Source organism: Triticum urartu, chromosome 7, assembly GCF_003073215.2.
Source record: "Triticum urartu cultivar G1812 chromosome 7, Tu2.1, whole genome shotgun sequence".
Classification (NCBI taxonomy): domain Eukaryota; kingdom Viridiplantae; phylum Streptophyta; class Magnoliopsida; order Poales; family Poaceae; genus Triticum; species Triticum urartu.
The window spans coordinates 608,254,921-608,270,216 of NC_053028.1; the positions used below are offsets into that span (position 1 = coordinate 608,254,921).

The 15,296-nt window shown below is 43.0% G+C and overlaps 1 protein-coding gene across 1 annotated transcript; it reads left to right on the forward strand.

The window, feature by feature from the left end:
• Positions 1–3,038: 3,038 nt before the first annotated feature.
• On the forward strand, positions 3,039–4,668 carry LOC125519215 (GDSL esterase/lipase At3g09930-like). Its single transcript, XM_048684088.1, has 5 exons — positions 3,039–3,093; positions 3,235–3,469; positions 3,661–3,946; positions 4,043–4,319; positions 4,424–4,668. Exons 1-5 carry the CDS (start codon positions 3,039–3,041, stop codon positions 4,666–4,668), a joined length of 1,098 nt encoding a protein of 365 aa, XP_048540045.1.
• The last annotated feature ends 10,628 nt before the right edge of the window (positions 4,669–15,296 follow it).

The following is a 15,296-nucleotide window of genomic DNA, read 5'->3' on the forward strand; positions in this document are numbered from 1 at the left end:
CATACATGTGACCAGTCTCAATTGCGACTAGAAATATATTTCATATGTGGTTTGTACATCGTGTTCAGAGAACTGAGCATTAATTTTAATTCACTTCCAATAATTTTTGTCCACTTTCTGGACCGTGTGCAGAAAGTCAGTACATGCAAACTTGGCATCGCTCAATCCAGCGGTTATGCATATGTACTAAAGTTAATACAAAGTTGAGTCATCTATTTTGGAACGAAGGGAGTATACAAGACCACTTAATCTTGTCTCTGAGTCAAACAAACTGTTTTTTTTGTTTGACCATGTTTAGTAAAAAATATCAGCATCTGCTCTATCAGGTACTGTACATGTCAGATATGTTTTCCTGTGAACTTGATAGTTTGACTTATACAAAGAGAAGATTAAATGGCCTTGTATACATAGACGGAAGGAGTACTAATCGACGCATAACACACTAGACCGCAGACTGAACATATGTACATTACGTGGCATCTGCTTTTTTCTCAGCATTTTTTATCTAGGTTTCATCCCATGTCCAAAATGTGAGTTTGCTAAAGTTTCTTTGGTCATCTCCCTGTGACCTTGCGTGAATGCAGATCAACCTAGACCTCATGCCCCATCATCGAGCAATAGGAATGGGTAGTCATCAGCAAGTCCAAGGGGGCATGATAAGGAGTCTCACGGTGCCGGAAAACCGAAGTCTGCAGGAACAAAAAACAAGTGAACTATATAGTTTCATACTCATGGATGGTAACAATTTATTGTTCTACTTATGTACATACTGCACGCGTCAAACACTTTGTCTTATTCAAACCAATCTTGTTTTTTCTGAGGCAAGCTACGATGTGTGTAGCAGTTCAATTAGGCGAAGCATCGAAAAGATCACAGCCGTCTGATCTTCGATCGACATACTCTGTCTCTAAAACAATGAATACTAGTATATGTGTATTGTACTCTCTGATAAGTTGATTGTAATTAAGTCGCTACGTAGGGAACTAAGAGGAATATATGAATCAGTTACATGTAACGGTTTGTAATTGACTCTCGACGAATTTGCACGCTGCCCCTAGTCCATATGTATCTTGTGTTGTATTGAGTTCACATATATTGTATTTTGGATTTGGGGTTGTACTAATAAGTATTCGAGTGTGTGCAACTCACAGAAATTATTCGTTTATCTTAAAATATTTTACATGGATGTTAAGGAACTAAAGGTGCTCTACGATATGTTGTTGCTCCAAATACTTGGGCGCAGGGGACAGCAAGGCTAGCTAGAACACACGAGCACTTGCAGCACACGTCAGCAAGGACGATGAAAGGCTCCTGCCCTGGCCCTGAACCTCACATCTAACACGGCGTTATGAATGCGCACGGCAGAGCGGGTGCCAGCCCAACTGTAGGTAAGTTTGATTCTTCAGTCTAGGTGGTCGGGTGGGACCAGGCCCGTCTCCTGAAATTTGCAGGCCAGGGCAAAATGAAATATTAGGCCCTATATTGTACAAAATGCATATAACTAAAGAACTAATAAAACTTAAACTTAGTGTTTTTGTAAAACATTAATGCATGATTTTTCTGTTTTGTAAACCGAGCAAGAATCATGTGAATGAACTCCTATTCTCGAGATAACAACATAGAAAACACCAAACCTTAATTCGAACGAGCTACTATCTTAAAAAATTTGGAGCATGACAACCTGAGCAACTCGCCAACTGTCTTGCCCAAACAATTTGACTGTAGCGCAAAAGATGAAAATAACAAAATTAGTGTAATGATGCACGTGTACACAAAAGTTAAAAAAATTGTTGAATATAACTTTTGCCAAGATAAAATGGTGGTTTTATTTAATATTTTGCGTACTTTTTAACAACTATTCTCAATATACAGACCAGAACAACTTGGTCAGACCGTACTGATTATAACTATTTGAGTATCTGTACCTCTCAAATGAATTTCGAATTGGACCGATGGTTTGAGATATAAAGCATTTTGAATATTGAATTTTGATGAAAACTTTGATGACATGAGTTTTTTTCGTATTTTCTACATGCATGCATATATATAACGAGGTATTCATTCTGAACGTCAATGGTTTTATTTGTGCAGCTCGCAATTCAAGTATTTCATTCTGAAATTTTATAAAAATACACATTACATGCTTGGATTTTAAGGTATGCATGTAGCTTGGTCTCCAAAATGCCCAACTCGGCAGCGATTGCAAAATGCATGCACTATGTTTTTATATAGCAGTCATATTGTACTTGGGATTGTAGTAATTATAAGTATCTTAGTGTGTTTACCCCACACGCTATAGCGTTTAGACGACGTCCTGCGCTAAGAGTCTTTGGTCCAAACCAAACTTTTTAGTAGCCGGCTATGGCCCAGCTATAGCGGGGCTATAGCCCGCTAAACTTTCGAAATAGCTGGCTATAGGAGCTGATTTGGAGGGCCGCCGCTATTTGACATAGCCCGCTATTTAAAACATTAATCCAAACACACGAACAAACATTTGAAATAGCGTGCTATAACATCACAATGGCGTGCAATAGCACGCTATAGGTTTAGAAAGGGTCCGCCGCTAACAGGCTAAGTGCTATTTAAAACTATGATTTTATCATGCATGGTAAGGAGCTCTCTCTCTCTCTCTCTCACCTCCGGTGTGACTTCCAGGTTGCGGCCCAACCGATTCCTGAATCGAGGTGCAGGGGTAGAACTTTGTACAAGGATTCCTGAATCCAGGTGGCCTTGTAGGACTTTCAAATTAACAGGTACAGGTAGGACGCACCATTCTATCTACCTGTCGTTCAAAGTTTGCTACACACGATTCTTGTATCTATTGGTTTCCCAAGACGTTTCTTCGTCTCCACGTTGACGCATGCATTCTTAGTCTGGCCGCGGCTATAGCTACAAGCGTACGTACGTGGGATTGCTGACTCCATGTGCAATACGTACCTACCTACCGACCAGAAAAATCTTCTATAAATATAGCTATAGGCTCATGCACGGCCGCAACCATCTAGCTCCCCATAGCCGCCTCCCGGGGCCTCGTAACCATGAAGCTCATGCCGACCGTCTTCTCCCTTCTCCTCGTCGTCCTTGCATTGGGTGGTAATGCACATCATTAACTCATTACTGCCTTGCTTTAGCTTTTAGATATTCCTTGCTAGCGCGATCTACAAGTATACATGTTAGTTCGACCACGTCATGTTCTTCATGCATGCACTAAGACATGATTGATCTACGTTACAGGGGCTCGTGTGGAGGCTCGAGGCACACCTTCGGCTGATCAGGGGTCAAAGAACCAATGGTCCAGCATGTTCGTCTTCGGCGATGGCTTCGTCGACAACGGCAACCTCCCAAAGACCGACACATGGCGTCAATGGAGCTATCCCTATGGCTCCTATCTCAACTCCCGTGGATCTGCGACTCCTGTTCCAACTGGACGCCTTTCCAACTATTGGATTCAATCTGACTTCATCGATACGTAGCTAGATATATACTGGTATGCTAGATAGAAAAAATATTTTTGAGGACGTACAACCTTATATCTAAGACCATCCAAAGTAATCCATCATATCAAGGCTCTAGATCATTTAGTTCCGACCCTTACAATCTTATATGTGTTGTACTAAAAGTAATCCTTCATATTTATTGATTTATTTCCCTTGCAGCAAGGATCTTGGGCCTCAGTGAAGCCCCTCCATCGTACAGGCTCACGCCACATCTATCTTGCGACCCATCTGGCATGACCTTTGCTTTCGGCGGTGCTGGCGTCTACGAGGTGCCGGACAAGAAGGTGCCGACCCTTGCCACACAGGTTAATGCTTTCACGAGGCTACTTAATACTGGGGTCATCTCAAAACAACAGCTTCAGAGCTCCGTCGCTCTCGTCTCCATCTCCGGCAGTGACTACATGACTGGTGCCAACGTCGACAATGCCTTCTTGAGTAGCTTCGATGATGTGAGTAGTAGTTAGCAGACTCAAACTTGCAAACACTAACCAGTATGCAATTACTATATACCCAGCTTCTTACCAAGTAACATCTCTTGCATGCAGATTGATAGTTATATTGGGAACGTGACGACTGAGATTGCGAAGAACGTGGGGAAGCAACAGAGGCTAGGTGTGAGAAAGGTACTAGTGAACAACATGCATCCCATTGGCTGCACGCCTTTGCGGACTAGTGCGAACAACTACACGACATGCGACCTTCTGGCAAACTATGCCGCAACTGTGCATAACAACAATATAGAACACCTGATGGGGAACAAGAATAATGCCCACATACTGGACCTCTACACTGCCTTCACTGACATCGTTAATCACGCCCCGGGTAAGTACTCGTACTTTATATGTCTGCACACGCATGATGCAAATTAAGTCTGGTTTCACATGTATGCACTTTATTCAACGTCTGTTGGAACTGTGTGTATGCAGGTGAAGGGTCGGAGCAGTCAAACAATTTCAAGCGCAAGCTGACACCTTGCTGTGAGGCTTCCACCGAGCTGGGGTACTGTGGACAGGTTAGCCCTTCAGGGAAGCGCCTCTACAACCTATGCAAGAATCCTGACAAGAATTTCTACTGGGATGAGACTTACCCAACGACTGCTGGGTGGGAAGCTGTTACAGAGGCACTAGAAGAACCTTTGAGGGAGTTCCTTGATCGGGACTATGTTCCATGATTTCTTTGTAATTTAGGTTTGGATCGATCCGTTGCTTGTTGGTGCAATATCTTTTTGTTAGGTTAGCCTAGATAGTATTCATATTTAGGAAGAAACTTGTGAGTTTTTGTAGCCTTGTATTCCATGAAATTTTGTCTAGTGAGCTTAATGTTTTAAGAAAGTTTGTCATACTATATATGTTGAATCTAGCATGGATCTATTTGAGGAGCACGGGGGAGTTGCAGCAAACGAGAAGGTGCTTGGATGATGGGTTCTATTTGAGTAAAGAGTAGATATATAGCACTGCATGTGCGATCTTTGGTCTCAAAGACTGCGGCTTAGTCGATTGAGGTAACGCTCCACACCTAGTGATAGCACGGGTATGATCGGTGCCAAGCCAGCTATGTTTGACGTTGCAAAGACGAGAAAGAGGCACACTGGCAACCGCACCCCATACGTTCATTCAGCCTTCTCGGCTGTTCCATCAGGTTCTGCCTTCACCATGTACACCCCGGCTCGCCAAGGCCGTGTTTATGCCGTTGTTCCCATACCTGTAATTAAAAGTGCACGGGTCATGCCTGTGAGAACTTCCACTTAGCTCCCTGCCGCTGTTGGGGATGACCTTTGCATTAATCGGTATTTGTTTCAATTCAAATGTCAAAAACATGTCTGTAACAAGCTAGGCCATATGCCACATATTTTGTTAAGCATTTGATCGTGTAGCTGCAATGTGTAGATTTCAAGTATTGGAAGCAAGTTAAGGGGGGGGAGAGATGTCTTCGGGGAACAAGAAAATATTGATCAAGTCGGTGGCTCAAGCTAGTCCAACATGTTTTGAGCATATTCAGCACCTAGTAGATGGTGAAGAAAGTACAAAGGAAGATGGCCTAGTTGAATTGGCGCAAAATGATGCTGCCTAAGTCAAAGGGTGGTATCTGTTTACATCGTGTGCGTGCATTCAACCAAGAACTTCTAGCAAAACAAGTTTGGCGATTGCTTGATGCTCCGACGGGCTTATGTGCCTGATTGCGATAGGGAAAATAGTACCCCAGTGGGAATTTGTTGGATATAGTGTTTACCGGCAATGTGTCCGCTGTGTGGATAGCGGTAGAAAACGGGCTGGCGCTAGTCAAGGAAGGGATAATTTTACAGAGTTGATGACGGTATTTCCATGAAGACTTGGATCCTGTGAGGACCATCCTTCCGCCCCAGCGTGCTGAAGAGAGATTGCAGACTACACCGTGTTGCTTATTTTTTTGACGTGAATGGTGCATGGAAGTCTCACTATTTACAAGACCTCTTTTGACCCTTGGATGTGAGTCAAAATTTTAACATTCATGCCTCACACAGAAGACGCCAAGAATTTATTTACTACTAGGGAAAACCTTATGCACAGAGGATTATTAGTAGCGCTGGCTAAAACAAGGCGCTACTACTACCAAACAATAACGCGGGGAGAACAAGCCCGCTACTATTTATATAGTAGTAGTGCGGCCAAATAAAAAGCGCTACTACTATAACTGCCACATCGTTGGAGACAAGCTAGGTATAGTAGTAGTAGCACCCGTCTACACACCGCGCTACTGCTAAGCAAATAGTAGTAGCGTGTTTTAAGGCGACAGCGCTGCAACTAAGAAAAGGAAAAGAAAAGAAAAAAGAAAAAGAAAATTAAAGAAAATGGAAAAAAATGAAAGCAATAGCAGTAGCGCATGTTTATGAAAGCGCTGTAGCAACGTGTTTTCGCTACACGCGCTATATTTAACTTAGCAAAACTAGTAGCGCAGTCCACCAAACAGCACTATAGCTAAGTAGCTATAGCGCTGTTGCAGAAACTGCGTTGCCGTTATGTTTGACTTGCCCCTGCACGGGCGTCCCTCCTTCCCCCAATTCCTCATTCTTCTCGCGTCTCCTACCTCTCCCTCGCCGTCCCTGCTCCCTCGCCATCCTGCCTCCGTCACCGTCATCGGAGCCGCGCGCCGTCGCCGCCACCGGAGCCGCGCGCCCTCGACGCCTCCGGAGCCACCCTCGCCGTCGGAGCTGTTGTAGACGCCACTGAATCCACCCTTGACGCCCTCCCTGCCACTGTCTCCCTCGAGCACCTCCCTGCCACCGTCTCCTCCGAGCACCCTCTGTGTAAGCCCCCACCCTCCTCTCTAGGTTAATTTACTAAGGTGAATTTAGTTATGAACCCTAGGTTTAAGCATGGACCCTAGGTTTTGGTATGAACCCTAGATAGCTAGGTTTTGGTATAAAATCTAGGTAGCTATTTTCATATATATAAAATTAGCTAAGTATCAAATTAGGTCAGAAAATATTATTCTAGGTTACCTAAGTTAACTAGCTAGGTTAATTAGGTTAACTAGGTTTGCTAGGTTAGAGCAAAAAATTATCTAGGGCAGTAGGGTTTAGAGCAAAAATTTAGGTAGGGCAGTAGGGTTTAAATAGGGTTTTTGTTTTCATAGATGTTTTTCTTGAAAGAACAAACTGAAGAAAATGTTGCAGCAGTGCTGCTAGTAGTATATAGTCGTACTAGTAGATGTTAATTAGGTTAGGGCAGTAGTGGTACTAGTAGATGTTAATTAGATGTTTTTTAGTGAGGGTAGTAGGGTTTTACTAAGTTAATTAGGCTAGTAGCGCTACTGGTAGTAGTGGTACAATAGGTTAACTAGGTGAAGTTAAATGAATGACCTAAATGATTGAAATTAATAGTTAACTGGATTTTTTTTATCTCATCATTATATAGCACTAAAGTTAACTAAGTTTTGTTCTCTTAGTAGTTAACTGAATTTTCTTCTACACTTAGGTTACTAGTGCTGCTAGTGGTAGTGGTACAGTGGGTTAATTAGGTGAAGTTAAATGAATGAAATTAGTAGTTAACTGTTTTTTTTCATTTCATTATAGAACACTAAAGTGAACTGAATTTTGTTCTATTAGTAGATAACTGAATTTTCTTCTACACTTAGTTTTTGAATTAGCTTGTGAAATTTCGACTTGTATCATAATTTTTGATTGTTCCATAATATTATTTTATCTGTTTTGGATGTTTTATATGCTATTTTATATTATTTTTGGAACTAACCTATTAACCTAGAGCACAGTGTCACTTTCTATTTTTTCCTTATTTTTGAGTTTCACAGACACGGAATACCAAACGAAGTCCAAACGGAATGAAACCTTTGTAATGATTTTTCATGGACCAGAAGACAACCAGGAGACTTAGAGATAAAGTGGAAGGAGCTACGAGGCAGCCACGAGGACGGAGGGCGCGCCCAGGGGATAGGACGCGCCCCCACCCTTGCGGGGCCCACGTGACCCTCCTGGCCTAATTCTTTCGCCTATATATTCCCAAATATCCCCAAACCACCAGAGGCATCCACGAAAACACTTTTCCGCCACCGCAACCTTCTGTACCCATCAGATCCCATCTAGGGACCTTTTCTGGCTCCCTGCCGGAGGAGGATTCGAGCACGGAGGGCTTCTACATCAACTCTATTTCCCTTCCGATGAAGCGTGAGTAGTTTACCTCAGACCTATGGGTCCATAGCTAGTAGCTAGATGGCTTCTTCTCTCTCTTTGATTCTCAATACCATGTTCTCCTCGATGTTCTTGGAGATCTATTCGATGTAATAATTTTTTGCGGTGTGTTTGCCGAGATCCGATGAATTGTGGATTTATGATCAGCTTATCTATGAATATTATTTGAATATTCTCTGAATTCTTTTATGCATGATTTGATATCTTTGTAATTCTCTTTGAACTATCGGTTTGGTTTGGCCAACTAGATTGGTTTTTCTTGCAATGGGAGAAGTGCTTAGCTTTGGGTTCAATCTTGCGGTGTCCTTTCCCAGTGACAGTAGGGGCAGCAAGGCACGTATCATATTTTTGCCATCGAGGATAAAAAGATGGGATTTTCATCATATTGCTTGAGTAAATTCCTCTTCATCATTCATCTTACTTAATGCATTACTCTGTTCTTAATGAACTTAATATTCTAGATGCTGGCAGGACTCGGTCGATATGTGGAGTAATAGTAGTAGATGCAGAGTCGTTTCGGTCTACTTGACACGGATGTGATGCCTATGTTCATGATTATTGCCTTAGATATCGTCATAACTTTGTGCTTTTCTATTAATTGCTCGGCAGTAATCTGTTCACCCACCTTATTATTTGCTATCTTGAGAGAAGTCTCTAGTGAAACCTATGGCCCCCGGGACTATTTTCCATCATATAAGTTTCTATTTTCCATCATATTAGTTTCCGATCTACTATTTTACAACTCACAAAAAATATTCATTTATCTTAAAATATTTTACATGGATGTTAATGAACGAAAGGTGCTCTACCACATATTGTTGCTCCAAATACTTGGGCGCAGAGGACAGCAAGGCTAGCTTGAACACACGAGCGCTTGTAGCACACGTCACCAAGGACGATGAAAGGCTCCTGCCCCGACCCTGTACCTCACATCTAACACGTCGTCATGAATGCGCGCGGCAGAGCGGGCGCGAGCCCAACTGTAGGTAAGTTTGATTCACCAGTCTAGGTGGTCGGGTGGGACCAGGCCCGTCTCCTGAAATTTGCAGGCCAGGGAAAAATAAAATATTAGGCCCTATATTGTAAGAAATGCATATAACTACAGAACTAATAAAACTTAAACTTACTATTTTTTGTATATATGGAAGTGTCTGTTTCCTAACAAGATCCAATTATTTGATAATTGTAGTAACTTTTTACAAAATCCCACTATTATTCACAAAACGCCTGTTTCCTAACAAAATTATGATATCATAGAAGTACTTCTGAAGAAAATCCTAAACATCTAATGTATTTATTTGAAAACATATGTACAAAAACATCAGGAAGGATAATGGTATTGTTCCTTGCACCCATGTTAAAGTAAAGGGAACAAAAAAGGTATTCTGAATTATACTGCTTAGAACGCAAAAAGGCAGAAAAAAGGTTACTCACGATTCGTGATTAGATGGAAACCCAACTATACATACTTCTCATTTGATGCTCTCGAATATATACCTCTCAAAATAAACCTCATCTCTATTTTAAACCAATGAGCTCTATTAGAAGAATGCATACTAGGTTGCTTTATGTTTGCAATATAATCTTGAAAGATTCGTTAGATACTACATTACAACTTTATGATATATTGAAGTTAATGGACTGATGTGACTTGTTATCAGAATTATCATTGCCTATGTGAGCAAAAGTTTTTTCTACCCTAGCATTCACACTACATAAATTATTTGTTTATCATTTACCTATTCGAGGATGAGCATGAATTAAGTTTGGGATGCTAATACATCTCTAACGTATCTATAGTTTATGAAGTATTCATGCTATATTTACATCAATTATGTATGTGAAAGAGCATGGTTCCCCATGATTGGTTTTTCTAATTGATGACAGTCCCTATAAATAAACGGTTGCTTTGAGTATATTTTTTACTCCGGTGTTCATTGTACTGCCATGCCAAATGATGAATCGGATTGAAAGTTTCTCCATAAAAAAACTTAAGGCCAAAATAAGAGGGGACCTTATAAACCCGGATGGAGGGAGTACTTGTACGAAGTTTTGAATTTTCAAGAAATAACGAATACACATGAGTAGAGACGACTAGATTAGTTGGCTCTCTCCTGCTGCAGAAGTGCGAAATGTATTCATTCATAGTTTTGTTGCGCGGTCACATAGCGAGGCGCCCTCAGTTGCATGTGTTGAGTATCATGATTATTAGGAAAGTTAGGATAGCGTAGGATATTATTCTTTATTGCCTTGTACTCCAAGACGATCATGCACTCTTATATATATGCCCATGAGGCTCAAGCAATACATCAACTATTCCGCAACAATTCCTCTCTCTCCCTTCTAACATGGTCCGTTGGCTTGCCTCCGGATTCTTCTCCAGTCTCATCGTCTGCGTCGCTACCGTTGTGACTGCGGAGGGATGTTGAGTATCGTAATTATTAAGAAAGCTAGGATAGCATAGGATATTATTCTATCTTGCCTTGTACTCCAAGACGATCAGGTACTCCTATATATATGCCCATGGGGTGCAAGAAATACACCAACTATTCCGCAACAATCCCTGTCTCTCCATTCTAACAGCGTGCATAATTAGTCTTCGCAAATGGCCGCCACCGTGAACTGAGTATAGCTCAGATGATTAGTTTGCTTATGGTTGAACCAGCTGATCAGGGTTTAGGTCCTAAGTTTGGTACTGGTTCTTGCATTTTTTGTTTGAATTTGTTATAAGCGTTCTCATCGACTACCAAGGTGCTCATGATTATTTTATTAATCTCAAGATATTATGCCGGTTCGGTATCTCAGACAGTGGTGCTTATAGGATAGGATGATTGTATGTACGTTTATGTCCGCATTTGCATTGCTCGATGTTCAAATGACCGCCACCGAAAAGACAATACTCGCGTACACACTATGTTCGATCGGTGCGTCTGCCCTTTGCCGACCATGTCGATCTATGTGCGTGCGCGCATGGCTAGTGTTTTTGAGTTGTTTAAGTGCTTTGAAGAACAAGTACGGATACTTGATTTTTTTACATTTTATTAGTCCCACACGGGTAACTGTCATCGCTGGCGACACGCTTAAGAGGGGACGCGCGTGCACCTGTGCTGCCGGGCCTGGTGGCACGGGCCTGTCACCCCACGCTTCGGGGGGCAAAGAGTCGGCAAGGTAGGGCGATGCACTTTCCACGGCGACGGGCAGGACTGTAGTTCTCGGTGTCGGATTCAGGCGGGCACTCCATGGCGCTCGCGCTCGCACGTGGAGGTACGTCATGCGGGTCCGTCACGGACATAGCAATTGGCTGGCTACCACCCCGGCTACGTATGAGAACCGGTAGAATATGTTCGTCAACACCAAAAGCTAGCGCGTGCTCTGCTATTCTACATACTCTCAACAATCAATGGAATAATGGATATAGAAAAACAAACGAATCGTGATTTGTGAGGCAGACCTTTGAGGTTGACAGAGAGCAACGGTGGCACCTGCAGCTGCTGCACCCGCGGAGTTACCAGTGAATTTTCCGACAAGCGTTGCAACCACATAACAAAGATGCAGATTGACACCGCCTTCTAGAGTAGAAATTTGCCGACGTAGACTGGGAAGTGGAAGAAGACGTGAGGGGACCTACAACTATAAAGTACAGGAAGCGGACGGGTAATGAACCGCCGGCCGGCCGCTTGATTACCCGGTTAGTTAATCTTGTACGTGTGGGATAGTGGAAGATGTAAACGGTAGCAATAATGGCTGGCAGCGTGAAGAAGAAAGGAACTGATGCGTTGAGAACCCTTCTTCAGGGACAAAGCCAGCCAGGGATGCGATGATGTGGCTGCATGGCTGAGTTGACTAGGTGCATGTTAAGATGATTTGCAAACTGAATGGTGATGTGGCATGATGATGATGTGGACAGTGTGCATGTTAAGAGAATTGGTAGTAGTGGGGATCAACTTCTTAAAAATGTAGGATGTAAGATAAGGCGATTGTTGGGATCCGACTTCTCCGAGGAGGCCCGCTCGTTGCCTGAGAATTTCTCCCCCACACTTGCAACTCTTTTTTCCTTTTTCGTTGAGTTGGTGCTCCCCATATGCAGGAGCTCTCTAAATGTAAATTTAGTGATGGATCAACCTATGGATGTAAGGAAGCGCATCCCACATGCAAGAGCACTCTAAAATACATTAGTGATGGACCAACCTATAAATGAAAAGACCGGCAACACACATGCATTCAAATTTCAAACAAGACGAGGTCGGCGCCATGGATGAAAAATTGCATCGATTTTAAAAACTTCGCCAAATCAAAATATGCTTTCGTCATTGTGTTCATTGTGATGAGATCTTCTTTGAAATTCGAGCCCATATGGGCATGTTCTGATGAATATTGTCGAAGAACTACTTTTACCATGAAAATCAAGTTCCCGTTATGAACATGTTTCTTTGGCACATATCAATAAAGTTGAGACTTGTTTTGAGGCAAGTGTTCAATACAAACCTTACTTTTCTCTCACAAATAGGTAGGCCAACCGGGTGTTTGACACTATATTATCATTTGCACAATTTGCAGCTATATTATCATTTGCACAATTTTAAGAGACTGCACTTGTATTGTTTAAAAGAAATTAATGTGACCATAAGTAGCATGCAAGACAAATTTATTAATACAACTTTTCTTCAAAGAAACTAGTATATGGTCTAAAAACACAAAAGAAATTGAAATGCTATACAAGGACCCTACCTTTTTTGTGGGGTATACAAGCACCCTACCAACGACATGCACACTTGCGAACCCTCCCAAATCACATCCGAGCCCCCGCGTCATCCCTCCCGTGGGTGACTCGGGCGGCGGTGCGTGCCACCCTCCCCTCCCGCCACCCTCCCAGACCTTCGCAAAACCCCTCGTGGTGGCTTGCGGCGGGGCACGTTTTCTCTGATGCTCGGGGATGGCCGATGTGGGGTGGCCTATCAAGGCGGCAGCGGCGGGCGAGCTCAGGGCTCGGTGGCACGGCGGCGACGTCCTCGCGAAGGGCGAGCGGCGACGGGGTGGACCTCAGATTGGCGGTGGTGGCCATCTCCTCCGTCGGAGGTGGTCCGCCTGATGCTGGGTGGTCTGATCTCGAGATCCGTCATGTAGTCCCGGCCGCGAGTCGGGGAGACATAGTTGCCAGTGAAAAGCGAGCTGACAGTGGGCGATGGTTGTGTTCAACGCCGTTACCTTGACAAACGCATCGTCGTGTAACTACTGTCGAGCTCCAGGGGAAACTCTAGGATCTCGTCTTATAGATCAGACAATGGCGGCATTGTGATGTTGTTTCTCTCTTGGGAGCATAGTTTGTGGAGCATCGCTGAAAGACAAAGGTAGGAGGCATGCAGAGGCTCTGTCTTGCATGGAGCTTCAGCGGAGATGTCAAGTCATGCCTGGACGATAGGTGCTACGCTATGTCATGCCTGTTCGACAGGTACTACGCACAACCGATCTTCCTGTGTCTTCGTGTCTAGATGGACGAGCGCAGGGCGGTGGCATTGATTTTTCCCCGACTATAGCGCCACAAAACTCTTGTCTGCTAGGACTACGTCGGTATTTCCCCAAAGAGGAAGGGATGATGTAGCATAGTGAAGGTAGGTATTTCCCTCAGTGATTAAACCATGGTTACCGAACCAGTAGGACAACCAAGAAACACAATGTAAACGTTACCTGCACACAAATAACAACACCTCGCAACCCGACGTCTTAAAGGGGTTGTCAATCCCTTTCAGGTAACGATGCCAGAAATTTGTAGTAGATTGAAATAATATATCGTAAATAAAATAAAGTGCAGAAAAGTACTTTTGTATTTTTGGTAGATCTGAATAAAAATGCAAAGAAAAAGTAGATCGCAAGAAATATATGAGGAAGAAGACCCGGGGCCGTAGGTTTCACTAGTGGCTTCTCTCGAGAAAGATAGCAAACGATGGGTAAAAAAATTACTGTTGGGCAATTGATAGAACCTCAAATAATTATGACGATATCCAGGCAATGATCATTACATAGGCATCACATCCAAGATTAGTAGACCGACTCCTGCCTGCATTAACTGCTATTACTCCACACATCGACCGCTATCCAGCATGCATATAGTGTATTAAGTTCATGGAAAATGGAGTAATGCAATAAGAACGATGACATGATGTAGACAAGATCCGCTTATCTATTGCGTAGATATAGATCACATCTTTTTATCCTTAGTAGCAACGATACATACGTGTCAGTTCCCTTTCTGTCACTGGGATCAAGCACCGTAAGATCGAACCCACTACCAAGCACCTCTTCCCATTGCAAGATAAATAGATCAAATTGGCCAAACAAAACCCAAATGTCGGAGAAGAAATACGAGGCTATAAGAGATCAAAGAAACTCAAAAAACTTTCATGGATATAAAAATATATGACTGATCATAAACTCAATGTTCATCAGATCCAGCAAACACACCGCAAAAAGAGTTACATCATATGGATCTCAAAGAGACCATTGTATTGAGGAACAAGAGAGAGGAAGAGAGAGAGAGAGAGAGAGAGAGAGAGAGAGATGAATCCATCTAGATACTAACTACGGACCCGAAGGTCTACAAAGAACTACTCACGTATCATTGGAGAGGCACCAATGAAGGTGGTGAACCCCATCCAAGATGGTGTCTAGATTAGATCTAGTGGTTCTGGACACTGCGGCGGCTGGATGGATATTTTGCCAACTCCCCTAGGGTTCTGATATTTTTGGGTTATTTATAGAGCAAAGAGGCGGTCCGGGGGGCACCCGAGGTGGGCACAACCCACCAGGGCGCGCCTGGGCCTCCTGGCGCACCCTGGTGGGTTGTCCCCTCCTCAGGACTCCACACATGTGCAACCAGGGCCCAACATGTTCTTCCGATTCCATAAAAAATCTCCGTAAATTTTCGTGGCATTTGGACTCCGTCTGATATTGATTTTCTGTGATGTAAAAAACACGGAAAAAATAGGAACTGGCACTTGGCACTATGTCAATAAGTTAGTACCAAAACTGATATAAAATGATTATAAAATATCAAAGAATGATAATATAACAGCATGGAACAATCAAAAATTATAGGTACATTGAGACATATCAACATC